At 44.1% G+C, this 27376-nt stretch overlaps 4 protein-coding genes across 10 annotated transcripts; 2 read left to right on the forward strand and 2 right to left on the reverse strand.

The window, feature by feature from the left end:
• Window positions 1-96: 96 nt before the first annotated feature.
• On the reverse strand, window positions 97-6319 carry YIPF1 (Yip1 domain family member 1). 3 transcript variants are annotated; one of them, XM_069023457.1, is made up of 10 exons: window positions 6239-6319; window positions 6042-6115; window positions 5186-5349; window positions 4676-4756; window positions 4482-4569; window positions 4243-4359; window positions 3068-3234; window positions 2362-2544; window positions 1405-1499; window positions 97-442 (listed from the first exon to the last, which is right to left on the reverse strand). In XM_069023457.1, exons 2-9 carry the CDS (start codon window positions 6070-6072, stop codon window positions 1410-1412), a joined length of 921 nt encoding a protein of 306 aa, XP_068879558.1. In that variant the 5' UTR covers window positions 6073-6115; window positions 6239-6319; the 3' UTR covers window positions 97-442; window positions 1405-1409. The 3 variants fall into 3 exon arrangements, with proteins under 3 accessions (XP_068879558.1, XP_068879559.1, XP_068879557.1); XM_069023458.1 differs by lacking the exon at window positions 6239-6319 and having other exon boundaries at window positions 5186-5319; window positions 6042-6184; XM_069023456.1 differs by lacking the exon at window positions 6239-6319 and having other exon boundaries at window positions 6042-6183.
• A 1191-nt stretch (window positions 6320-7510) lies between these two features.
• DIO1 (iodothyronine deiodinase 1) lies at window positions 7511-11918 on the forward strand. Of its 4 annotated transcripts, XM_069023460.1 has the most exons (4): window positions 7511-7892; window positions 9319-9462; window positions 10575-10774; window positions 11252-11918. In XM_069023460.1, the coding sequence occupies exons 1-4, from the start codon at window positions 7562-7564 to the stop codon at window positions 11315-11317; spliced, it is 741 nt and encodes a 246-aa protein (XP_068879561.1). In that variant the 5' UTR covers window positions 7511-7561; the 3' UTR covers window positions 11318-11918. The 4 variants fall into 4 exon arrangements, with proteins under 4 accessions (XP_068879561.1, XP_068879562.1, XP_068879560.1 ...); XM_069023461.1 differs by lacking the exon at window positions 9319-9462; XM_069023459.1 differs by lacking the exon at window positions 11252-11918 and having other exon boundaries at window positions 10575-11245.
• A 481-nt stretch (window positions 11919-12399) lies between these two features.
• On the reverse strand, window positions 12400-19807 carry IFT25 (intraflagellar transport 25). Of its 2 annotated transcripts, none has more exons than XM_069023463.1 (5): window positions 19603-19804; window positions 19062-19168; window positions 18661-18729; window positions 13090-13133; window positions 12400-12625 (listed from the first exon to the last, which is right to left on the reverse strand). In XM_069023463.1, exons 1-5 carry the CDS (start codon window positions 19698-19700, stop codon window positions 12518-12520), a joined length of 426 nt encoding a protein of 141 aa, XP_068879564.1. In that variant the 5' UTR covers window positions 19701-19804; the 3' UTR covers window positions 12400-12517. The 2 variants fall into 2 exon arrangements, with proteins under 2 accessions (XP_068879564.1, XP_068879565.1); XM_069023464.1 differs by lacking the exons at window positions 12400-12625; window positions 13090-13133 and adding exons at window positions 13142-13724; window positions 14716-14741 and having other exon boundaries at window positions 19603-19807.
• A 50-nt stretch (window positions 19808-19857) lies between these two features.
• Window positions 19858-26461, forward strand: LRRC42 (leucine rich repeat containing 42). Its single transcript, XM_069023465.1, has 8 exons — window positions 19858-19940; window positions 20818-21305; window positions 23427-23558; window positions 24597-24715; window positions 25075-25163; window positions 25246-25359; window positions 25507-25591; window positions 25977-26461. Exons 2-8 carry the CDS (start codon window positions 20833-20835, stop codon window positions 26231-26233), a joined length of 1269 nt encoding a protein of 422 aa, XP_068879566.1. The 5' UTR covers window positions 19858-19940; window positions 20818-20832; the 3' UTR covers window positions 26234-26461.
• The last annotated feature ends 915 nt before the right edge of the window (window positions 26462-27376 follow it).

Consider the following 27376-nt stretch of genomic DNA (forward strand, 5'->3'; position numbering starts at 1 on the left):
GCTCGAGGGGGTTCAGTCCTATCAGAACTCCACCATGCCTTGGACCAAACCCTCGCCCAAAGCTTTAGAGCATTAAGATGCTTTGTGCACAAAATATGGATCACATTGCCTTCAGAACGCTTTATTCAGAGGCAAAACAGTGTGGCGAGCATAGACTGAATTAAAGAAAAAAAACAAAATAAATCCCCCCACAAACCAAAACAAAACATTAAAAAAAAAAAAAATCCCAACCATAAAAACCCTTTCTGTTCTGGACTGGGATCAATGGTTCACTCTCCTAATGGAACCAGTCAGTATCCAGTGAGCATGGAGACGTCCATGGGACATCACTGTCCATCCTGCTGCAAAACACAGCCCCCGTCCTTGAAGTTTCCATGGTCTTCGGTGAAAAAAATCATCTAAAATAAAACTACTGTATAGATGGAGGAAGTGGTGCTGTCATCTGAAAGAGACAAATAACTCCCATGAATATTTCAGCTCCTCACCTGAGGGCACAACAGCACACATATTTAGGTCTCAATACTAAAATTCATTACTGTCATATTGATTCTTATTAGGTATCTAGAATTAAAAACTGATTTTGCAGGAGGAAATGCCACTAAAGTGGACCTGGGTGACTGGATTGTGTAATTTTTTATGTGCCTTTTGCTAGGCACATTTGGCTATTTTTTATATTATTTGTTTATTTTAAATCTAATATAGCTTCTATTCAGTAAATACCCTGATTTTCACAAACACACTTGTGGCTGGTGTACTTGGAGTGGCCTGGCCTTTACATGTCTATTAGCCTGCTTCTGGACCTGCTCCAGAGAATTATCCAACAGAATTCAAATGTCATCTGCTGCTGGCAGCGGTCCCAGATACCAGGAAGCAAATCCTCAAGCTATCCCACAGAAGGAATGCAGTCCAGAGGGATGGATGGCTCAGGCTCTGAGTCAGCCTGCCCAGAGCCTACACGGATGTCCCCACACACAGCCGCTGCTCTGGAACGCTGTCTCAAACAGCAAGGGGAAAAATCCAATCTGCTTTTTACATTAAAAGGAAAGAAAAACTGGAGTCTAACAGTTTATTGCTTAAGTTTCACTTGTGCAGAATAAATGCAAAAATGCTTTTGGGTTTTTGTAAGGGGCTGAGTATATTATTTATTTAACTATGAGTCTCTTCACCAAGAGTAAACCTCAAAGAAAAGAAAGATAACCTATCTTTGCTCCTCAGTCTTCTCAGTTTTTACATCTGTACTTAAAACTTACAACTGAAACAAAGTTAATAAATGTTACTTATATATAGACCCCATTTAGCAAAATTAATCCATTAAACCCCTTTCCATTCAACCACAGTGATGGAGAAAAGTTTCAAGATGTCTGTGATGACTGCAGAAAAAAAGCGTTTAGATTGGGTTCTTACCTTATTTAGTGACTCTTTGTTATTACTGTGGTTCCATTGTGAGCAGGGGTAATAGGTGCAGGAATGTCCAGTTCAGGGGCATCAAAAAAGTATGCCTACATTATCAGAGGAGAAAAAAATTTAGAGAGAAACATACTGTGCTGCCTTATCCCAGCTCCTTCTTTCCATACCCACCAAACACAGCTACAAACACAGCACTGAAATGGCAAATTTGAATCTTTTTCTCTTTTTATCAATTAGAAAGAGTCAATTAAAACAGTACTCTGAACTGTACTTTTAAATTTAACTGTTAGCAGCCAAGGCCTTTTTAAAAGACCTGTAGTGGAAAGGGTTGGATTGCAGATCCAAGGACAGTTTTGTTTTGCTGTTGCCTCCCTGCGCACTGAGCTGTGGGGAACCAAATCTGTCTACCCTGGAAGCTGAGGCCTGGCTGATACCCTTCTACCCAGTGCAACAAGGAAACAAATAATTTAAGTGTTCATTGTGTATTTCAGTGGCATCAGGGTCTTCTGTTTCCTTACACTTACTGTGTATGAAAACATAAACCTGCCAAAGCCCCTAAGCACATGCTTTATATTGAACATTTAATCCTTCTAAAGGAGTAAGCATAGTACTCATTGGAATAAAGTGCCACTGCATACTATAAAGATTAATGCTTTGCTGATACTATGATGAATTCCAGGTACATTCAAGAGTGTTCTGTGGGGGTTGGACTCAATGACCATGATGGGTCCCCTCCATCTTGGGAGATGTTCTATGATCCCATAATTGATTACTGAATTTATTACCAGCACTGTCAGGGTCACACTGGCATCAATTTTTCGCTACATTTAAAATAACTGGAATTTTGACATCAGCGGTTTTCCAGTGACCAGCCAATCCTTCCTTCCCTGTCCCATAACATGCCAGCTGTCCTAGGAAATAGGAGATTAGGGGAAAGGAATGGCAGTGTCCCACCAAACAGCCAACAGCCAGCAGGGCGTGAAGCAGCAGGATGGTGGCCACGGTGGCCACTGCGATCCTGCGGTTGTCGTCTCGGACTGCGGGCCAGAAGGTCATCACCAACACAGACCCCGAGAGGCACAGCGAGAACACCACCAGCACCCAGCGCACCACCTTCTGTGGAATGATCCACAAAATCTGGAAAAGGCAGGGAAAGGGCTGTCAAAGAGGCCGTGTGTTCTGTGACACGTCATCCCTTCCAGCTGATTTGTGCACAAATTAACTCATGCCTTAATCTGACACATCTCTGTTACTGGAGGAAAGAGCTTTATTCCCAGACACAACAAGAGTGAATCCCAAGTTATGCCACTCCCTCCAAGGCCTGTCCCCAGCCAGAGGAGGGCCCCTGCCAGGGAAACTTGTCCTTGGAGCCATCAACATTGCCTATCTGTTCCCTGGGGACACACACACATCCCAGTTCCTGAGGCTGTCTTCTGGGCTCACCAGCAGCACCTTGCTTGGGTTTGCTGCCTCTGGGGAAATGACCTGTCCTGGGCTTTTCCAGCACCCACAAGACACATTTACACTAGACAAGATTCAAGAAAAAGAGCAAGAGATTCTCCCAGTCTCTGAAATCTCAACAAATATCAAAAATATTTTAAGAAACAGCAAATCTTCTCAAGCAGGACAGGTGAGAGGTGCATTCTTTAGCCATACGTACCGCAGTGGGAATGTAAATGAAGAGGGAGTAGCCATATACACACACTATCTCCAGGAACGAGTAGGAGACAATGTTCATGACTTTACTGTTCCTCCACATCAGGAATCCCCAGAGAGCAAGGGGAACAAGCCAAGCGTATGCATAAATCGTTGTAGCTGCTATGGACACTGGAAACACAACAAAAGATTTAATGTTCTACTTTGAACCCTGTCAGAATCAAAGGTGCAGAAGCATTCAGCATGAAAACTAAAAAGCTACCTGTGAAGATACTTCCAAAAGATGAAGTCTGAATTATTAATAAACTGAGAACTTTGCATTTATATCTAGTTTACACTCACTACTCTGCCAGCACTTCACGTTAGTTTAAAAGTAAAAACTTCAGAAAAAAAAATCTCTTGGTATTTTCAATTTCTTTATTACACCTGTGTACAAAATGCTGTTGGTTTCAGTTGGAAAGGAAAAACCACAGAGTTAGGAAAAACTTTGTTAAAAATAGAAATTCAGCTACTAGCAGCTAGTGTCAAATCTGAAAATATTCAAGTGACTGCATTCCCAAGTGGCAACGTTCTTCCCAGTACATTAAGGATTTTGGAAACATAGAGAAGCTGTGTTCCTTTGGAGGGACAGCAGCCTCCCTCATAACACAAAGACAGATATAGAAAAACTGTCTCCTCACTCTGAGTTCTTTGGGGAACAGATCAGTGGAACATCTTTTGTTTATTTCTGCATTTGCCAGAAGGTAACAACTTCCAGCCCTTGGCAGGTGGTATGAGTGATAATCTGATCTGGTAATTTTCTGCCTGAGGCCTGCAAGTTCCTGGGAGGCCATGGACCCAGGAAAGCATCCACCACAGTGGCCAGTGCTGGGCTTTCACTCTCTGTACAAGGAGACATTCACTAAGGCTAAAAAATAACTAATTACTCCTGCTTGCTCCTCTAAAACCCTGGAACTACTTTATGCTCTGGAGAAACAGGGTTCTGCCAGTCACAGCCCACCTTAAGGACTTGTTTCACATCTCTAAAAATTTAAAGACAGCAATCAATCAAAAAACTCTGCTAAATCAAAGCTGTGACGTGGTTTTATATTACTTCATTTGCACATTAAAAAAAAAAGCAAAGAACACCCCACAACAAAAAACCCAACCAAAAACCCCCACAAATAACTACTTACAAACCTTTTCTGAACTCAGGCACGTAGTGGTACGTTGGTTTGCCCAGATGGATGAAGAAATTCGAGAGATTGCCACTAACAGCAATGGTGAACACGAGTGTGGCACATATCCAAAATGGACCTTAAAAGGAAACAAAACCAATAGCACATCCTCTGCTCTCCTTTTTTAAGGCTAGCAAGTAAGAAGAAATATAAACTCAAAATATTTAGCACAGAAAATAACTTCTCACACCTCATACCTACCATAAAGGTCGGGATTGCTGCGGATATACAGCCTTACAAAGTTCTTCCCTGGTACTGGGAACACTGACCCTTTGATTCTGTCCAGGACCTATGAAACGTAAGGATTTGTCTGACTGACAATGCAAGAAGGTAAAAAACCTCAATGGATAAGGCATAATACAGACAACAGCTCTCCTCTGGAGCAGAGTATTAACCTGGTATGTGTCCACATCGAAGAAGGTCTGGTAGTACTCAAAAGTCCAGAAAGGGGCACTTTTCTTCTGTCCTGCAAGCAGCTGGGTGGTGGGAAAGGCAACATGGAAAGTGTTACAAGCAGGCAATTTATACATTACTAGCTCATTTACACCGTAGTCACATGATTTTGGCACCAAAACAGCAAACAAACTTAACTGGGTGGTACTTCCTATGAATTATGTAATGGTTTCCTTTCCCCCTCCAGTATCTGTTAGCAGTCAGTCTCTTATCTCCCTGTAAGCAGAATTGTGGCCTGGGATTCTAAAGAGCAGCCTGTTACTACCTGCTGCCACATCATCTGTAACACACACCCTCAACACCATGACATGTCCCTTTTGCTGTCAGAATCACAATCTAAACCTCCTCTCTTTTAAAACCCATTCTTCCTTGTCCTGTTCTCTACATGCTCTTGTAAGAAGTCCCTCTCCATCTTTCTCACAGGCCTCCACCAGCAGGTGTGAGAGCATTACCTCTGTTTTATCGGAGTCGTCAGTGCCCAGTAACTCATCATCCTCTTCCCTTCCTGGCTCCTGCAGGCGGCTGTGCTGATTCTTGGGGATTTCGACCGGCTCATCGATGCTTATGGTGGTGGCATCAGGATTTGCTGCAAGCAAATTAGCTGCATCGTCAAATTCTGCAAATAAGTACATCACAAAACAGGAGATGATCAAAACACTAAAATTTTTGTTCTCATGGCTCAAAAAAACACATAAAGACCCTGAGACAGTGTAATCGCTAGCTTAGGCAATGTTGGGTACGATCTGTTTCCTAAAGCCCAAACTGACACGGATCAAGCTGAACATTTACTCACTTAATAAAGCATGAGGCCACCTTTCCTGCCAGTCTGCCTGCAGGATGTTACAATGGCACCGCCGGAGCCTGCCCTCCTTCCCTGCCAACAGCCCCGACCCGAGGACAGCAGGTCTCTGCAAGGGGAGGGAAAAGCTGCCTCTCTGAAGAAATGGGTACTTTTAATAGTCTCCAAAAACTGACAAGAAATTTTTTATCAAAAACTAAGGAAGTCTGAAACCGGGGCCTTTTGCAGGTTACAGAGCGCTCTGCCCCTTTCCAGCTGTCACTTTCCACCACCCAGGATTTCAGCCCACGATTTCAGACAACGCCGGTTGCATTTTTTAGCTCGCCAGCAGCACAATTTCACCCCAGAAAATTCAGGACACCTGACTCCCCCATCCCGACCCCACCTGCAAAACTCCCAGGACGTTTTTATTCTGCGAACGCTCAGAATCGCTGCCAAAACCTCCAGCGCCTGGCGGCCCCCCGAGACGGGCCCCAGCCCCGCGTCCGCACCTGCGACATCGCCTTTACCTTGAAATTTGAGGTCGTCCGCCGTCGCCATTCATCCGCCTGGATGAGGATCAGCTCCCCGGGGCCCGACCCTCCTGCAAGAGGACAGGGGCAGCGCTGGCACGAGTCCTGTCCCCCGCGCTGTGCCAGCGCTGCTGTGCCAGCGCTGCTGTGCCCCGCGGCCGCGCCCCCCGCCCGTGCCCCCGTCGCCGCCGCACCTCAGCTCCGCCGCGGCCCCGCACCGCCGCTCCGCTCCCTTAAAGGGGCCGCGTCCGCCGCGCAGCCGCAGCCAATCAGCGGCGCCGCCGGGCGCCTCTGCCCCCGCCCCTCGGGGCGCAACAGCCTCGACGGCGACGCACCCGGCACCGGCCAATCAGAGCCCGCGCGGCGCTTCCGCGTGCGCGCTCGCCCGGCCCGTTAAAGGGCTCGCCGCGGCCCGAGCGCGGCGGGTCAGGGGTGGCGGCGGCTGCTGCTGCGTGTCCCCGGCTGTGCACAAATACACACCGGGGCTGTAGCTAATCGTACAACTACGTACACTGCATGTTTTGATAACTGAGAGTTTTATCAGAGAATCACAGAATGCTTTGGGTTGGAAGGGACATTAAAGATATCCCGTTCCATCCCCTGCCGTGGTGGACACCTCCCACCAGACCGGGTTGCTCCAAGCCGTGCCCAACCTGGCCTTGGACACTGCCGGGGATGGGGCAGCCACAGCTTCTCTGGGCACCCTGTGCCAGGGCCTCACCACCCTCACAGGAAAGAATTTCTTCTTCATACTTAATCTGAACCTGCTCTCTCTCTGTTAGGAGCATTTCCCCTTGACCTGTCACTCCAGGCCCGTGCCAATGGCCTCTCTCCATCTGTCCTGTCTCCCTTCAGGTGCCGGAAGGCCACAGTTAGGTCACCACAAAGCCTTCTCTTCTCCAGGCTGAACAATCCCAGTTGTCCCTGCATTTCCTGCTCCATCCCGCTGATCTTGGTGGCCTCTCGAGGCCTCACTCCAACAGATCCACATCCTTCCTTTGCTGGGGGCCAGCTGGCTATTATATATAATGGAGTTGTTTGTTTGTTTGTTGGGTTTTTTTTATCTTTCAGCCCCAAAATGCCAAACCCTGGAGTGCAGCAGAGCCCCAGACCAGGCAGAGCAGGAGGAGCAGGGCACTGTTTGCACAGCATCTGCATCACCCCAAGGCCTCAAGCATCAGCACCTTAGTCTTTAGTCCGGGATTTGGGAAGAACACCCTGATCCCGCTCCTCTCATTAGTAAAACACAGACCACATTTGTGGATGAGCCTCACAGCTCAGCACTGAGCACCACACATCCACCCTGGCTGCAGTGGATGCCTTTTGGTGCAGTTGGAGGGAGCACAGCTGACAGGATCCTTGCTCACACAGCGACTGAAGTGCAGGGAGGGGACAGTGTGCAAGGCAAGGCAGAAACTCAACCAAACACGTGAACGTTCTCCCTCCCCCTCACCCTCTACCTTTGCCCCCACCTCGCATTGTGCTCCCATCGGGAGCAGCCAGACCTCTCCACCACGATGTTTGGCCCCAGGGTATTCCTACAGAAAATCCTGATTCTTCTGCAGGTTACTCTGTCTGTTGTTGTTGGCAAAACACTGATGATACTGTTCCCTAACGCCATGAAAAGGTACATCCTAAAGATGGGCGAGAAGAGCAGAATGAACCAGAATCCAAAGTTCAGCTACGAAAACTGGGGCCCAACCTTCTTCAGCTTCAAGTATTTGCTGTTTGTGCTGAAGGTGAAGTGGAAGAGGCTGGAGGATGAAGCCTATGAGGGACACCCGGCACCCAACACGCCGGTGGTGACCCTCGGCGGGGAAGTTCATCACCTCCTGGATTTCATGGCAGGTCAGTACCTGAGCCGTGTAGCTGGGTTTGGTTTGCTGAGAGCATAAACGAGGAGATTCTGCTGAGGGAACAGGGACAGGCAGCTGGCACCTGAGTGCATCACGTGCAGACCACCAGCACTCACTTCATGGAGAAGATGCAGCACATTTACTCCAGCTGCCTCTTGATTTTCTGCTGAAAGCCAAAGTAATAATTTGCTTTCAGGAGAGAAGGCCCAGAATTGAACCGTTTGCAATGATTCACAAGTGTTGGCTGTCGTTCCCTGTCCGTACAGAAAATTCCACACCAACTCCCTTAGCCAGCCTAAAGCCTAGAAAGCACAGGGTGGGTTTTTCCAGATCCAAAGTGGCTGGGAATAAAGCAGAAGTAGTTGCTTTGTACTTTGTCCACTGCCTCCCACTGAGATCTCAGCAGAACGTGGAATTAATAATTAAGCTGCAGTCTCCATCCCCATGGGAGGAATTACATCCTTCTCTCACTCTGCTTTCCTAATTATATAGAGATATTTATGTAGAAGATGGGATGCAAAATGGAAGAGAGATGCACAGACCTACAGGAAGGTACCACTGTTATTTAATTCTTTAGGATGTGGATCTGTGTTAGCAGCAGCTTTTAAGTTAACCCCAGCCAGAAAAATCTTGAACAAATTTCATGTAATTTAGCATAACCAGACTAAAAGAGGTGCTTAAAAATCCTGCAAGCTCTCTTACATCAAGGTCTTGCAAACAGATGCCAACACCAACATAATACTGTGTTAATTTGTAAGCAACTGCAGATACTTTTGCCAGTGTAAGGTTAGTTTAATAATAATATATAACCAGAGTTCTGTTTGGACAGGAAATTGCAGAAATATATTGAAAGCATGAAAGCCTGTGATGCATGACTGAAAAGTCTGCAGCTTCCCCTCAGCTCAGCATGAACTGACACATCTAAAAAAATCTGGACGTGAAAAGGCACTGGGACTCTGTCCTTACTGCCCACCCCTGAACCACTGTCCCTGGATAACCTTGCAGAAGGCCATGTTTAGTATTTTTGAAGTTGCTCCATACTAAAGATCCCAGGGAGGCTGAGATTTTGGATCAGTTCCCTATCCCAAAAACGTTGGTAACTTGAAAATTGGCCCTTGTGATGAGGAAAAGAGAAGCTGTGTGACTGCAGGGTGCCTGCTGCCTGTACTGGGCAGGGTTCCCTCCGGTATACTCCTTGCTGGATGCGGCACAGATCAGAGCCAGGCTAGGAAAAGCACCTTTAAGCCTGCTTTGCAGAGATGCAGAGGTTCTGCTGCTGATTTTAATGACCTAAGAGAGGTTTATGGAATAAGTGACTTAGTGTTGCCCAGGAATCTCTGCACCAGAGGCTCAGTTCAGTGTATTTAGTCCTTCCTCCCTTCGCTTAACCACAATTTTTAAATTTTTTTTTTCCCCAGATAACCGACCTTTAATCCTGAATTTTGGAAGTTGCACCTGACCTTCATTTATGTTAAAGTTTGATGAGTTCAACAAGCTCATCAAAGATTTCAGCTCAGTAGCAGATTTCCTTATCATCTACATTGAGGAAGCTCACGCAGTAGGTACAATACAAACACCACAGTGATGCCAACCACAGCTTCAGATGTGTCATTTCCTCTAGAAAAAAAAAGCGTGTTAGCAAAGGAGGGGGCTGAAAACAGGAGAGAAACCTTCAAATCAAGTGGCAACACCACATCGAGGCCCCAGTTTGTGTCCCTAATTCTCCTAAGATTTTACTCACACATCTGACTTTACACTGAGTTACTCCTGCTGAAGACACTCAGCTCTGTGAAGGACAGAGTTACATGTTTTAAAAATTGCATCTAAGTGTTAGTGCAGCTCCTTTTGGAAAGAGGAAGAAAAGACATTTCATAGAACAAAAGTTAAGTGTACAATGCCAGCATGTTATGTGTTAACAGAAAAAAACCTAGTTTTTAACATTTTCCAAGGACAGGACACAGACTCCAATTTGAAAAATTTAGCAAGCAAACAATGCACCCTTGTTTATCTACACTGGATTCTAAATAACACATTGGCACTGCTTTTATCCCAGGATTAAATGTTTTTCTAAAACCTAACATTTATAGTTTTCTAGCAATATGTCATTTTCAGCAGCTGAGAATCAGATAATGATTAAGTCAGTCATCAAACCCTTTTAACTAGTTTCTACTTTATTAGGAAGAGCTGTGTGCAAATGTTTGTTTGCATAGTTCTGAAAAACAAAGGTGTGTCCTGGCTCATGTGTTTCCCTTCTCACAGACCTATAATTTTGGTTTATAGGCTTAATGAGTACAATCAAGTAGAATGAACAACACTGACAAAGCTTGCCCAAATAGAACATATATTCCCCTCCTGGTGTATTTCTATGGTCGATTTATGTGGGAAAATTTCAGCTAAAATCCATCAAATATTTCTGAATCCAGGGCAAATATTTCTGAATCCAAGGGGAAAATACAGTTTGATGAAATGCAAAGGAAAAAAAAAGTATATCTTGGGACCACTTATTTGAAAAGCTCTAGTGCTCCCATAGTCTTTCATTTCATGACAGGTTTTGGTATTAAGAACAAACTGCAAGATTCTTTTAACCTAGTTTTGGGATATGACACACAGTACATCTCCACCCTTGCACCTATTCAAAATGTTCCTTGCTAAATCCCTCCCTCATTTGTTTTAGATGGATGGGCTTTTAAAAACAATGTTGTTATTAAAAATCACAGAAGCCTTGAAGACCGAAAAATTGCAGCCCAATTTCTTCAGAAAAATCACCCTCTATGTCCAGTGGTTTTAGACACCATGGAAAACCTGAGCAGTTCAAAATATGCTGCACTGCCAGAACGACTGTACCTGCTCCAAGGAGGGAAGGTCATCTACAAGGTAAAAAATATCCACAGCAATGAGCAGAATATAGAGATTGCAAAATTTCAAGGTAACTTGACACTGCTTTACATTTAACAGTCAGTATTTCCTTCTGTTTGAGAGCTAAACATTTCACAATGCACTGTAACTGTGGAGAGAAATGAACATGCAGCACAACCAGCCTGAGCCTTTATAATGTACATATTTGATGTACACCTCAGTCTTGCTCAAACATTTATCTTTTGGCTCACTACTAACCCGAGGTACATCTAGGCTGTGAGATCCAGGAACACTTCCCACCTGCAGGATCCAGACACTGGCTCTGTCCCAGTGACACAGCAGGGTGTAACCAGTGCATAATCATCTCCCAGGGATGGCTCCAGTGGAAAGGGAGCCCAGGCACACCTGCCCACAGTTCTGGTGCAGCTGCTGTGCTCTGAAGGACTTCTGCTCTGTCTGCCTGAGCATCACTGTGTCATTTTATTGCCTTTGCAGGGAGGAGTGGGGCCTTGGAATTACCACCCCCAGGAGATACGTGCCATCCTGGAAAAACTGAAATAGAGAAAGAAGAGGACTTCGGAGTAAAGACTATTTGGATAAAGAAGTTCAAGAATAATTTTTTACAAACCTAAGACTAAGGAATAAAAAAAGAATTTAAAAACAGCCATAGAGACAAGAAAAAAAAAAGAATGCTTTATGGGCATCTAAGGAGCATCTGTAACGAGGTTCATTGTGTCTGTCTAGAGGCTTTCAAGTGTCATCCCTGCAACACCAACTTCTGTTCTGTAGTAACTTACTGCTCTTATACCACATGCAGTAATGTGGGAGCTGGGTCCATTGAGCTCTGGATACCAACATCTACACTTGCAAGGAATATCCTGCAGGATAAACTTCAGGGTGGTGACATTTGCAAGAGGCTACTGGCATGCAGAGCAACTGATTTCACATTACTAGACACATTGCACTTGTATATTTAAAATGTTCCCTTTCACTGACTTCAGGAGGCTTCTGAGCAAGACAATCTCTATCAACACCTGTTTCCATGAGTATTTGTTATGATGGTCCCAGCATAAAGCACCGGCGGCTGTGACCTGATTGTAGAAAATATTTATAGAAACAAGGGATTGATCTACAATTATTAAAAGTCTATCAAAGCACTTCATATGGCTTCAGTTTATTTCCCTCCCTGCCCTCCCTCTCTCCCCAAGTTATTTCTAAGCATTAGCAGACATTTATATTCATTCTAATAATCTCTGAGTTTGAGCTGATCAGAAAGTTACCAATTTAAGGACCTTTGAAGGATTTGTTTGACAGTAGGAGGTAATACATCCCACTTGTGTAGTTCACACTTCTTTTCTATTTACCTCAGAGCACAAGGGAAGCATTTTACAGGAAATCGAGTTTTAATTCATGTATTATGAAAGCCTGATATAAACATACTACCTTAAATGGACTCAGTTATGCTCAAGTGTTCTAGGCTGACAGTTTAGGTTACAAAATGAGAAAGCTGTTACTACAGTTAACAACAGCCCTGTGTTGTGGTTGGACTTGATGATCTTAAAAGTCTTTTCCAACCTAAATGATTCTATATTCTCCTATTCTATTCCATACATTAAACCAGCAAGGAATACATACCACATCCATACCTTCAAAAAAACACTTTAATACAAGGGTCTAATAATGAACATTCTCTGCAGTGCAGCTATCAAAATGTAACTTCCTTATAAAAAAATTAAATGGAGGCCCAAATTTCAGCTGGACTCAAGTGTTCTCTGCCGTGCCCTCTGCCATCACCCGATGCACTGACACAAAATGATCAAAGGCAGATTTGATGATGAAACGCAAGTAAGTGGCTTGGAACTCAGGAAGCTGCAGAAGGAACAAAAATAATGTTATTGCATTCTCTGTAGTAACAAAAATACCAAACCATATTTGCAGAAGTTTGTTGGACACAAGGATCTGGATATTTCAGTGTCTGATTTTGAACTGCACATAAATCAAACTCTTTGACCTGCAATTCAAAAAACTCCCATCACCTCCTGAATTCTGCAGCCTTAAAGGCAGCAATTGAAGGAGGGAAGATTGGCACACTTCTGGAAAGGGCCCTTGCACATTGTTAGGAGCACTAGGCAGGTGCAATTTACATAGCATAATCTACAGAGGAGCAGCTGGGAAGTGCAGTTTCACACCACAATCTACAAATTTCTCTCTTTAAAGCCCGCTGAGCAATAATTGTAAATAAAGACATGTTTGGGTTTTTTTATGGTTTCTCCCCACTTAGTCCAGACATCCCATATCATGACCCACTACCGATGTACACTCTAAATACTCACTGGAAATTCTTCCATTTGGAGCTGTCCTTCCGTGTGTTGCAAATCTAGAAAATATATTTTAAGGTAAATAACAAAGAATAATGTGCAATGCTGTGAAGTTTTCACTGGTCCCAGAGTTCAAGTACTATGAATTTACACTGCAAATAGACATTGTTCTTTTTTATTTTCACGAGGTGATTCAAGAGAATACTTTTTTGCAATATCCCACTGTGTGTATATATACCCTACTCATTACTGTGTTATAAAAGGTCACCCAAGAGGCACTAGAGAGAGCCAATCCCCAAACCAAACAATGCAGGAAATGGCACTCTATTACACTATGTAAGCCTGGTTTTAATTTTTGGAACATGAAGTGCACAAGTAGTGCTTTTAGCCCTTATACAGCATTTTACTCTCCAAAGTGCTGCAGAGACTAGCAGTGTTCACAAAATTCACTTAAACATGACCGTTACATTAATGTCTAATAAAATAATCATCAAGGCACATTTTTGGATGGCATATGAGAGAGCAGTTGATGAGTTGAAGGTAACAAAGGGTCACTTCTTCAGGGCCAGAAATTACTTCAAAAATACAGACTTTTCAGAATCAGCAATCTAGCAAAGTTGTAACACAACTGTGTGGTATGTTGAGCAGTCCTGGAAAAAAACAGACCAATGGAATATGTTTCACAGCAATGCGAAATTTATAAACTTCCTACAGCCTACTAAAATAATGTTTCAAGATCTATTCAGCCTGTGATCTTACCATGCTACTCATGTTAGAGATAAAAGAAAATTAAATTCTGTGTTTCTGAGGAATACAAACAGAATGACTGGATGATATTAAGCAGGACCTGCAGTGAGATCCTTTGTTGAAATCAGTTTTAAAATGAAGGTAAAGAGATGGTTTCAAAGAATGTTATTAAGGTCTATAATAAACTGTATTTTCTATATAACTTTCATTACACCTCATTGCAGATATGGAGTATTTGGTTGGATTTCTAATAATTCAAGAATTTATTTTTGAGTTTTCTTCTCTTTTGCCAAGTGTGAAAGAAAAGGTGTGGCAAAGTGATAATCTTGTATCAGATAGTAAAGGCTCCTGTTTATTTGAAGTTAGGTTGTTTTTAGAAAAACACATGGATTGTCTGTCATCCTTTGACTGTAATTTGCAATCTTTAAAATAAGTTTATCTGTGATTTCCTATTAAGCAAAACATGCCAGTTCTCGGATGTTTAGGGAGGCATCCAACCTTGTGGCTTCTCTGCCTTCTAGTCCAGCAGAAGAATCCCTTTCTCAGCAGCAAACCCTTCCACACACTAAATTCTAGTTTCCTAACAGCTTTAGGGCAATGGAGCCCAAATCCTGAGCTGGTATGAATTACACAGCCTCTAGCTGGGGCAGTGGAGCATAATAATCTTGGCTGAGAGAGTAGTGTAAACTCTCTAAGAAGTAAATGCAAATCATCATTCAAAGCATGCCCTCATGTGAAAATGTTAATTGTAGACACTGGGAAACAAATTTTTAAAGTTAGTGAAGAAGGTGTAGAACCCATTCTAAAAATATTGGCCAATGTGAGAAGCAGAGAAGTCAAGAGAGCCAAGTGGCCAAACTTGGGAGCTCCAGTGATAATCTTCAGGGGACTTATCTGAACCAAGTGTCCCTCTGACAATCCTTTAATAAATTAGAAAAGAAATACAACCCATATTAATTTTGTTAGTCTGATCCTCCTTCAGATTTTGACCAGACATTTATCTGATATGTGTCTGCAAATTAGCAAAAATAAAATTTAAAAAATAGTAATTCTTTTAGGAAATAATAGAAACCCTTTTAGCTCAGTACTAAAGAAAACAAAAAAATGGATACAACATGGATAGCTTCAACTTTCATCGAGGCAATTTTGTATTGTCATTCAACATGTTATAAAATTCAGCAAAATGGCTAACTGATACAAGAATTACAAGAATATTATGTCAACATACATGAACAGAAAAAGCATTTAAAAACTTGCTGTACATTTTCAGATTTCCCAGAATGGATTATGTTAATCAAAATTAATATGGGGCATTCATGCCCTGTTTTTCCTGTTATATCACTTTTACACTGACATAACTTAATTAAGTTCAATGGAGTTATTTCTAATTTACAATATAGCATGTGAGAAGGATTAGATCCTGACACTTTAATGTACCTAACATCACAATATAAATAAGCATCCTTCACTGTGAATCAGAAACCTCTAAAATAGATAGAGAGCTTAGTATAGGAGTATCAAAATGTTAGGTAGGAGGGGCTTAGTACTTTTGTTCTTTAAAAAACAAAACAAAACAAACCCACCAAAAAACCCAAAATGGCAACAACAAAACCCAAACTTCTACAATATTGTACATATTTGTATTAAGCTTTCTGGATTACTTCTTGGTATGCAGTTTTAATATCCTTCTCTCTTTGACAAGGTCAGGTCTGCTTTCTCTTTAAGGCAGCTCAAGAGATTCAAGTTATAGCTAATTGGTTTGATTATTTGTTCTGTAACCTCTAATTCCCTATGACCTTTTCCAAGCCCATTTTCAATTAAATGAGCCAAACTAGTAAAGCTTCTACTGGGCTTTTGGTGAGACCTGTCAGAATGTCTTGACAAATTAAGTGTTCCACGTACTAGGTTGCTTTCAGACCAAATGCAACTGCAGAGTTAATGCTGTTTTTCTTTTAAGGTATATCATTTGTCTGTACAGAACCATTGATTTTCACAGGAAAAAAAACCACAACCAAACAAAAAATATTTATTTTTCTATACTATCCATACAGGCTGGTCCCTAAAGATTAAATGTGTGTGTATATATATGCATCCAACATTGTAACTTTAATCTTTTTCTTATCCACTTCCCTATTTGATTAAACTACACTGCCTTATACAAGAAGTCCACCTGGAATTGGGGATAGAAATATCCTTATAGGGTACAAACATTTCTAGTTAAAAAAAATGGATTAAGAAAACCTGAACTTTTCCCTTAAACTAAGCCATCATTATCAAGCATGATCATAACAGAGAATTGTTAAAACAAGACAGGTGTAACTGGTGTTTTGATTTAGACTTTACAATTATTATAAATGGCACGACTGCCCTTTATAAGAAAACAAAAAATAAAGCTCCCTTGCCACACCCTGCCCCACGTTTGACAGTGGGATGTGGTGTTGACTTGTTTCAGGAAACCTGTTTTCTCTTTGGCTTCCAAAGACCTACATTTGTACTCGTTTTTATAAAATTGTCACTCTGAAGTAAAGCCCAGCAATTATTCCATTATCTAGAACAATGAATGGTTGGGATATGCAAAATGGTAGGAGGAAAAAAAAAGGGGGGGAGAAAAGTGCTTCAAGCAGCAAGTTAACACCTTCCGGAAGGGATTGAGTACCTTACAAGTGACCTTAGGCACCATTCTTCCCAGCACACACCACAGCACAAAGCCTTTGCTGTGACGTCATCCCCTGCAAATCACGTGCGCTTATCCAGCGAGTTCCTCACGAGGCGTCTGAGTTTGGGGTCTGGATTTACCCCGGAGTAGGGAATGGGGGAAAACCCGGACTGGATTTCTGCCGGAGTACGGAATGGGGGAAAACCCGGACTGGACTTTCTCCGGAGTACGGAATGGATTCTGGGGAAAACCCGGACTGGACTTTTCCCGGCGTACGGAATGGATTCTGGGGAAAACCCGGACTGGACTTTTCCCGGCGTACGGAATGGATTCTGGGGAAAACCCGGACTGGATTTTTCCCGGAGTACGGAATGGATTCAGAGGAAAACCCGGACTGGATTTTTCCCGGCGTACGGAATGGATTCTGGGGAAAACCCGGACTGGATTTTTCCCGGAGTACGGAATGGACTCGGAGGAAAACCCGGACTGGATTTTTCCCGGAGTACGGAATGGACTCGGAGGAAAACCCGGACTGGATTCCCTCTGGAGTACGGAATGGACTCGGAGGAAAACCCGGACTGGATTTTTCCCGGAGTACGGAATGGACTCGGAGGAAAACCCGGACTGGATTCCCTCTGGAGTACGGAATGGACTCGGAGGAAAACCCGGACTGGATTTTTCCCGGAGTACGGAATGGACTCGGAGGAAAACCCGGACTGGATTTCTGCCGGAGTACGGAATGGACTCGGAGGAAAACCCGGACTGGATTTTTCCCGGAGTACGGAATGGACTCGGGGTAAAACCCGGACTGGATTTCTGCCGGAGTACGGAATGGACTCGGGGTAAAACCCGGACTGGATTTTTCCCGGAGTACGGAATGGGGGCAATCCAGACTGGATTTTTTCAGAGCAGTTAGTTATATTATTATTGGAATGAAAGGCAATTTGCTAGCTGAGATTATAAAATATCAAAGGACAAAAAGGTAGAAAAACCTCCCAAATGCTGACCTCTGGTGCAATAAAAGGAAACTGATAGAGATATCCTTATCCTTACACAGAAAGAAAGAAAGAAAGACAAAATCATTCCTGAGAAAGCAGGCAAGGACTGGCAAGGACTAGCACTGTAAGAAATGCTAGTATTAAATCTTCAGGAGCTGTTAAAGTAGGTGGGGCAGTGCTCGTTATCTCCTACCATGACTCATCCTCGGTAACTCCCTCCAGGTGTTATCTCTGTTTAATGGGCAATCAAGGACCCACCACGTGACCATCCTCGGTAACTCCCTCCAGGTGTTATCTCTGTTTAATGGGCAATCAAGGACCCACCACGTGACTCACAGAATTACGTCAAGCCATTGTTAGATGCTTCACCCAGGGGGAGGAGCCAAGCATTCCCACCTGGATCTAATCTGGGGTTTGGAACAAAGCACAAGCAGCCCTTAACTCGTGGATTCCCGGAGCTAGCACTGCACCTTCAGGTGAAGACCAGACTGTTTCTACAGGATCACTGCTTCAGCAGGACCACTTCATCTGGACTGCTACCACCACCCTGACTAACAGGGTGCCAGGCTGCATCCTGACTCTGTCAGTGTTCTTGTGCTATTGTGCTCATTTCTTTTAATTTTCCTATTAAATTATATTCCCGACTTGTGATCTCCCTCTGGTTTGTTTACAAACTAGTACATATTTAAATCACTTAGTCAATATAAATAGCTTTCTTTTCAGATCAGATAAAAGATATGTAAACTTAAAGATCTTTTTTAAGAGTCAAAAATTATTTTGAAAATATCTTGAGATATAATAATTGCCAAGGGAAAAAAAACCTCCAATGCACTGTTTGCATATGAAAATCTCTACAAAGTTCCCTTTAACAAAATTCAAAACATAATCATCTGATAGTGCATATCTTCAAGGGCCACATAAAAGTTTCGTATTTTTTTAAGAGGCTCTTCTTGTTCTTTTGTTGATAGCAATGGTACAGGCCTGCTGTACAGTGAAATACAAAGTGTATTTGTGCAATACACAGGTTTCTCCTACTCCCAGCCTCCCTAAGATGGCCTGTTTTATTTCTATTCTTCAAGAAGAGAGGAAGCAAAATCCTACATAAAAATAGATGAGGGGTTACAGTGATTCTTTGAAAAAGACCAACGTTGTTACCACAAAACCACACAAACTCAGGAGTCTTACCTTTTTCAATGCACTGTTCAAAACCCACAGGGTCTTTAGATGTGCTTCTTTCAATCCTTAAGGTCCGCACTAAAATATATATAAATTTGAAATATCAACACAAGTTCTGATTCTTTACTAATAACTGTATTTATTCCATTACATTACATCCACAAAGCACTTTCAAAGCACTAACTAATTTATTTCTTCTCTAAGCTGTGGAGATTGTGGACATGAAGGACAACTGCTTTGTGAAAATGAATCTTTATGTGAAATTAAATCTTTATGTGAAGTTAAATTTTTATGAATCTGTTAAAAGTGGCTGCTTACAGACTATGAGACTACTGTGGGAACTTTCATTAAGGCACAGACACACACTTTAATATAGCACATATTACCTACTGTAAGACACAAAGTCTTACCCAAATAACACTGGATGGCGACTTTGCTGATTTTTACACATTTGGGAAAACCAATAATCAGTTCCTGTGGAAACATGCCTGTTGTCGTCCAAAATGTTTTGGAACTTCTGTGGAGAGAACAGGACAAAACCCTCAACTGCAGCTTTCCATCTATAACCATGAAATTTATCACACAAAAATATGGACGGGTAAGGAAGAGAGGAAAGGGAAAGGAGAGGGGTGGAAAAAGACGGTGAGGAAGAAGGGAAGGAGAGGGAGGAGAAAGGGGGGGGGGAAGGAAAGGGGAGGCATTGTTATTTACGGCGCTTTCAGCAGTGCCCCGTACAACCATGGGGCAGCTCTCTGGAGGTATTTACAACTCGCCGTGCAGGCTCTGTACCCTGGCGGCACCACACGAACCCCGCAATGGCTGTGGGCCCCGAGCAGTTCCACTCTGCGGCGACTGGGGCGTGAGGGCGAAGGGCCGAGCCGGGCCCAGCGCCAGCGGGCTCCGTGCGGGAGGAGCCGCTCCCGCCGCCCGCGCCGCCGCCCGGCCCCTCACCCGTCCGCCACGCTCTCGGCAGGGTGCTCGGCATCGCTGGACGTGGCCAGAACGAGAGCGGCCCCCGCCGAGCTCCGGCACCAGTCGGCGGCTTTCATCGCGCACGGCGGAGCTGCCGCTACCGGGCAACGGCGGCGGCTCCCCCCGCACGGCCGCTCCCGGTGCGGGAGGTGCGGGAACCCGAGGCCCGCCCCTGGCTGGGCGGGACCCGCCGCTCCCGCCGTGCCCCGCTCCGCCCCGCCCCCCGCGGCCCCGCCCGCCGCCCGCGGGCGCTGCGGGACGGGCGGCGGGAGCGCGGAGCCCCGGCCCGGCTGACGGCGCGGCCCCTCCCGGGGCAGGTAGGTGGGGGCCGGGAGGACGGGGGAACGAGCGGGGCTCTGGCCTCCCTGCCCGGGCGGGGCGAGGACCCTTCCCCCTGTGCCCTTTCCCCTTATTCCGCCTCCCCTTGTGCCCCTTCCCCTGGCGCCCCTCGGGGCTGTGCCCGCTCACGGCGCGCTCCCCCCCGGGCACAGTCCGATCCCTTCACAGACCCTTCCCAGCGTGGCCCCTGACCCCGCTCCGGGCTGGACTCGATCCCTCTGCCCCCGCCTCCCCATCCCTTCGGTACCCCCGGCCCTCCTCGGGCCCGATCTTCTGCCGCCCCGCAGGACCCGATCCCCAGCCCCGCAGGGCAGGAGCTGAGAGGATCCCGTCCCTCTGCTGCCCCTCGCCATCGCAGCTCTGAGCTCTCCTGCCCCCCGCCAGGACCCCGCTCACGAACCAGAGCCCCCCGGGACCGGCTGGGCAGGGGGCACCGGGAGATGCCCACCTTCCCAGGGAGGGAGGGAGATTCCAGCAGTCTCCATTGCCCTGCTGCAGTCAGACATGTGCCCTCTTCCTCCTCCTCCTGCTCCTGCCTGCAGCAGAGCCAGGCCTGGTTGTGGGGGCACTTCCCACTCAACCCCAGCTCCTCTCCCGCCTCCCCTGCCTCCATCCCGGGCGTGGGATCCATCCCGGGCTTCTCAGCCAGCCCGGGGTCCAGTTCCCACTCGGATGGGGTGTGTGGTTTGGTGGCAGGCAGCTCACACCCCTGCTCCACACAGCCTGGCCTCCTTGCACCGCAGGGCTACGTGGCCATGCTCAGGGCTCTAAGGGGAGCTGCCAGCTTTGGGGTCTTCCCTGGGTCGTGTTTTCCTCTGTGGCTGTTCTTCACCTGTCTGTGATTTGTTTTTACAGAGCTGGTCGAGGGGAATGTCGTACTGTCTCCACTCAGAAAGCCATTTGGATACTGGGCCAATATACGTGCGTGAAAATGGGAAGCTGCACGTGGTAAATCCAGGTGCAGGCGGCGTACAGAATGTCACTCCCAAAACAAGACCTTTTAGTCTGTTTTCCAGAAGTTTTTCAGTGGAGCTTTGCATGAACAGGGAGGACGATAGGGCAAGGAGGCAGAGGACTGATCATTTCATCTTCACATACACTAAGGAGGGCAACCTCCGCTACTCAGCCAAGTCCCTCTTCAGCCTAGTGCTGGGTTACATTTCTGACAATGTTGATCACATTGACTCGTTGATTGGTTTCCCAGAGCAGATTGCTGAAAAGCTCTTTTCAGCAGCAGAAGCAAGACAAAAGTTCACAGAGCCAGTGACAGGACTGAGAGCTCTGCAGAAGTTCACTGAAGCCTATGGCAGTTTGGTGCTGTGCTCACTGTGCTTGCGGAACAGGTAAGTGTGTCCCCTAACAAATCTTGTCACCTGCCAGGGCTTTCTGCTAGCACGCTTCAAGCTTCTCCTAAATTAAATTAAATAAAAATATATTTTGGGCTTATAACACCACCTAATTTTAATGGAATGCCCTGAGCCTTATCTGATTCTTGTGCTTGCTGCCTTTTGTCCCATCCCTTTCCTACAAGTGCAGCTGCAGGTTTCATTTTAAGATACAAATCGTAATACAGGTAACAGACTACATCTGTTTTAACCAACAGGGGATCTTACATGGAGGATTCAACCTGCAACTATTTTTTAACAATAATAATCAGCACTTCTGTGGCAATCCATGTGCTTAGTGCTTTCTCAGGCATTTCATGGGATGTTTCTGTAATTGCTGTTTAAAAGCTTTTTGACACACTTAGCTGACTGTACAGATAAAATACACCCTTGCAAATTGTTTGGGTTTACTAAGTATAAGCTTGCTGTCCTGTCTCATTTTGGGGGCTCAGAAGAAGATACAGACTTGTGGGTAAGTTGCAGCTTTTGAAATCAGGCAGATTTTACCTTAATTTATTGTTGTTGCCATCCCCATATTGAGTGTACTTTAACAAGGTCCTGATTACAGTCCAGCACTAGTTTTTCTGTCTTCTCAGTGTCCACATCTTTCACTGAAAGAGTCTTGCCAAGTTTAAAACTGGTTTATGGTTTTAAAGCCTTGCTCCTACTGAAGTCTTTCCCAGTAATAAAACCCGTCTCTTCCATCTCTGCACTTGAAAAAGGGATGGTTTATCCAGTTTAAAATCAAAGTACTGGCATATTCATCTGAAGTGCCAAGGGTGTTCTGAGCACAGTAGGAATGTTTGAGTAGAAGTCAATTATCCTTTGTTTTATCCTTTAAACCTACTCCCTTTTTATCTCTAGCACAGATAATTTTATGGCCTTAATTTAGAAATTAAGCTACTTCTGGCATCTTTTGCCATTACAGAAAGCTGAGTTAAGTATCAAGTCTTTGAAATCCAGGAAGTAAGGCATTAAGGCATTTTCTGATGAATTTTATTTCTAAAAGAGCCCACTCTCCTCTCCAGAACCCCCCTGAGCTAGTAATCTCTCTCAAGAACTGGCTTGTGCTCTGACTGACTGTATGTAATGCTTTTTGCAGAGCCAGATTGCACAGCAAAGGGTTTTGGGGGGTGGTTTGATGGGGAAACTTACACTGGGAGGATATTAAGGTCCCCTTATTTGCATGGACTAAGAGGTGTTCCTGGAGGGATCAAATAAATAATCACCCCCAGTTTATGCAGTGACGATGCTGACCTCGGGGTGTGTCTTGCCATGGGGAATATGAGGTAAATTCAGGAGAGATCAGTGAATTTTGAGCTTGTCTTGCCACAGGGGCAGCACGAGGTGACTGCAGGGGAGGTATTGAGGGCTACGTGCTCATTACTGCATACTCATGCCTGCCATTCTTCAGTGGTTTGTTCCCATCTCTAAACCTCCTACTGAATAGCTCCAGCACAGATGTTTGCGTGGCTGCTGAGTGAATCAGACCAGGGAACCAGCACAGCTAAAAAAAATAACCCACTGAGGAAGTGCTGCCTGGGGTGTAGCCGCAGCTCTGGCCAGTCCTGGACTTTTACCACGATCACATATTTTATTGACATATATAAAATGTAAAATTTTGCCACTGACAAGCTATCCTGTCCTGTTTAAAATCCACATTTGAGGTGGATGTTAAACCTGGATGAACGTGGGTTTGTCTATACCCTTCCTAGACACTGAGGAAGAGCAGTTGGTGAAGCTGACTTAGGATAAACTGGGATATTTTGCATTATTCTGAAATAATACAACAGTAATCTGTAAAGAAGCTCCTAATAGTAATATTTGCAAGTTGAAGTCTTGTTAGTCCAATTTTTTGCATCAAAGCAAAACCATGACAGTGATTTAAGGAGAAGACTGGGAATTCAGACATGTTGTGTGCCAGCTGCACATAAAGAGGTACTTAGTGCAGCTGGGTAATTTCTGTCAATTTTCACATAGATCCTGAGCAGAAACGAGTGCATTGTGCTTATGACACTGGAGGATATAGACACCTTCTTATGTGCCTGAGCACTGATGGGGTTTTTTTTGCCTTTGCAGATACCTGGTTATCTCTGAAAAGCTTGAAGAAATTAAGTCTTTCCGGGAGCTGACGTGTTTGGATCTCTCCTGCTGTAAACTTGGAGATGAACATGAGCTGCTGGAACACCTCACCAAAGAGGCCCTGTCTAGGTACCAATTTCTTGAGCTAAAAATGACACTTTCTTTCCTACCACTAAGCAGTTCAAAGAATCAGGCTGAGACTTTAAAGGGAAGTTTCAAAGGCTGCAGAGTGTAAGGTTGAAGATTTTGGTTGTTCATAAAACCTGTTCTGGAGGGAAACAAAGTACAGAATTTATTGTACATAAGGCACATACTAAATCATGAAAAGTACTAAAAATATGCAAGATAATTTACTGTGTCATGTTTTTAAATCAACGTTTTACAATTTTCGTTGGCTGGGTAAAAATATGTCTTGGGCATTTGCAACAGTTTTATACTTACGTTTCCTTTTTCAAGGGGGAACTTTATCAGCCAAGTTTTTAACAAAACTAGTGTTCTAGATGAAGATTTCTGCAAGCAGGAGGTTGAATATTTGGTTAGTTAACATCTCAGACCGGTAAATTTTCTAATTTTGTTTGGTAGTAAAGAATGACAAGTTGAGGATTTTGGAAACCATAAGTAGGATGACTGCTGACTGAGGATGTTATGTTGCTGTAAGATTTTGGTGCATTTTGCATCAAGGTTTTGTCTTGAAGTGCTCCGAAGAGAGCACTTTAGTGTGATATTTTTTCCTGAGTTTTGTTAATCTATGTTATAATACCTCATTATTTTCTTAAAATCATTGCTGTATCACTTATCAAATCTGTCCTCTCTCATTTTGCCAAGCATTTTTCTTAGTTTTGAGTGATTTCAGTTTGGCAGCCTTGGTATAAAGAACTTCAGGGTATAAAGAAGCTTATTGTCTCTGTTGGCAAATGTTTGGCTCTAGGATCAGTTTGTCACTGGAGCTGTGGGAATAGCTGCTCAAGTAGTGCTTCTGTTGAGCTAGCAGGGAAATATAAAGATATTTGTTAGTCCTGCTAACCCAGGCTCCTTTGTCACTGCTTTTTACAGTGAGCCTGTAGGGGTTGGCATAGGATGACCCTTCTGACACAGAGTTTTAGGACATTTTGCAAAACTGTCTGAAAAAATGACCATAAACTACATGTTTGTGTCTCTTCCTGCCAGCATGAAAAGGCTTCTCCTGAAGGACAACTCCCTGTCAGATGCTGGCCTGCGCAGGATGACAGCGCCCGTCCGTGTGCTGAAAAAGGGGCTTGAAAATCTGCTGGTGCTGGACTTGTCCTGTAAGTGCTTCATGTTTCATAACAGAAAGAACCTGTGTCCTTTCTGATAAAGAATTTGTCCTCCTTAGTACTGAAGCAATACAATCAATTTGTTGATTGCCGTGAGCCAAGTGCTCAACCCCAGATTTCACCAGCAACCTGCCAGAAGGCACAGGGCAGACATGAAGTCTCAGGCATTTGCTATTACATAAATAGTTTCAGGAGTTTGAGAATTGGCATTGTAAATATTTGTATTTTGATAATTAGAGGGGAAAAGCCAGTCTTGTTCCAGTATTGGCTTTTGGAACAAATACTTCCTTGGTATTTTGATCATCTTTTTCCACATCATGCAGCTTAATTAACTGTACTTGGCCTCACAGGTAACCCTAAAATCACAGATGTGGGAATTGGATACCTTCTTTCTTTCAAGAAGTTGAATTGTTTGGACATTTCTGGGACAGGTCTCAAGGTAAAAATAATGAGAAAAAGTTTATTGGACAAGTATAATAAAAGTTCTTGCCCTCTGACTGTGGTATTTCCCTTTTTCCCAGGATGTCAGTGCTGTCATTAAGAGGCTCCAAATGCAGATAGGCCTGGTTCATTCAAAAGTGCCTCTGAAAGAATTCGATCACAGTAACTGCAAAACAGAGGGATGGGCAGAACAGGTAAGGGGGGGTTAAATCTGCTTTACTCTCTAAAAATTTGACTCATAGAGCACGAAATCGCTGAATAGGAAAGAACAAGGGATGGAGTTGTTTCAAATGATATTTCTGTAAATTTTTTTTTTTTAACTCCTTCATCTGTTCTTTCAGACAGTTCTGCAGTGGGAACAGGCAGTTATGGAGTCCATGAAGCCCCAGGACAACTTGAGATCCAGAGCAGCAGCTCTTCGCTTCTGTACGTAACTGCATGGACACCACGGAGTTGATTTATTTTCTTTTCTATGGGGAGTACTTCCATACTTTATGGGGTTTTAGTACAAATGGCATCTCAGCCATGCAATTTCAGCCCTTTGTGTAACTGCATTACAATGTACTTGAGGTTTTTTTATTTGTTAGACTGCTGGATAATTCAAGTACAGCACAGCAGCCTGCTTAGGGCAACATATAACAATTGATTTTTTTCCTTAAAAATCTTGAGTCCAAAATATAAATTATATTTTTTCCTCTGGACATTTCCAAGTTGGCTTGGCCAAAACAATTTGTACCACAAAGTTATGCATTTTACAGGAGAATTCTGTTTTTCCCAAAATCTAAACTTGATTTTTTTTTTTTGCTTGTAGATGGCAAGACACACAGAATAGAGGAAGTAGTCAAATGCACACTGGTGGAGCCAGAAACTAAAGCATCTGGAAACTTGCAGTTTTATAAGGATAAAGTTCAAAATTGCCATTTACCTTTGAAAAAGGAGGTTGCAGGCAGCCACGAATTAAAGAACAATAAAAAAAGAGCTTTGGCTGAACAAGAGAGAGAAAGGACTTCCAAACAGAAGCATCTGTGCCTCACTGTGGAGGACTGGGATTTGTTAAATACCTACTGAGTCAGAAAGAAGTGGGTCTTTTGTTTGTTGTTCTCTTGCTGATGAGAGGATTTGGACATATTGAGAGGGAGTGACAAAGGAGACAAGTGCTGTTAAATCTGGTTGCTGTGCCATGCCTGTGGGGTAACCTGTGCTGGGGGAGGGATAGAGACAAGAAGGTTGGTAATACTACTGTATATTTTCAATACATAATAATTTTTTCAAATAAAGTTTTTGTTGTCATCCTTACCTTAACTTACTTTTCTGATGAAGGTATTTTTCACCAGAACAGCTGGACCTATCCCTGCTCTCCTGCTTCTCGAGGGGCAGGACACGAATCACTGCAGCTCATCTGAAATGAAGCTGCACTGGGCTTGTCAAGTGCCACAGGATGTTTACAGTGCTGCTAGAACAGAAACCTCAGCCTGAAAGCACCAGGCTGTGCTGATGGGGCTGTGACAGAGGGAGGGAGCACAAAGGATAAGCACAGGCCTCTGGGGAGGGAGGCACGAGGCTGTAACACCTCACCACAGTCATTGCAGAAGCCCAAAGTGGAACACAAGTCCCCTTTCTTTCTCATTTTAGCCCAGGACGTGAGAGCTAGAATGAGGTTACTGTAGAGATTATGCTCTGCAGTTGCAATATATTCTGCCTGACAAAAATTCACTGCATTTGAGATCATTCTGTGGTTTAAAACCCATTTTCAGTGTGCTTGCAATACACTTAACTGTACTTCCCCATCTGAAAACATTGAGGGGCATTTTGATTCAAATATGAATTATGCAGATCAGCTGTAAAACACCTTGACACTCAGACCTGTTTTGTGTTGGTCTGTGCAGCTGTAATGCTGCAGGTAACTGTTTTATCATTGAATTCCTGCCCTGAGTGTTTCCATCAAAACTGGCTGAGGTGCACAGTGCCCATCATTGTCCTCTTAGGTCTCATGAGGCCAAGGATTTTCTCCAGGTTTCCCCTACTAGTGCTTCTTCAGAGGGTATCTTCCTTTTTACACTGTTGTTTACCATAATTCATCACCAAGAAAAGCAGCACAACCTTGGAAACCATGAAGAGGCCAAGAAAATGAACTTCAGCTCAAAAATGCATAAAGAACAAAACCCCTTTGTCTTTCCCTTACTGCTGAATTTTCCTCAAAAAAGGACTACA

This window comes from Aphelocoma coerulescens, chromosome 8, assembly GCF_041296385.1.
Source record: "Aphelocoma coerulescens isolate FSJ_1873_10779 chromosome 8, UR_Acoe_1.0, whole genome shotgun sequence".
NCBI lineage: Eukaryota > Metazoa > Chordata > Aves > Passeriformes > Corvidae > Aphelocoma > Aphelocoma coerulescens.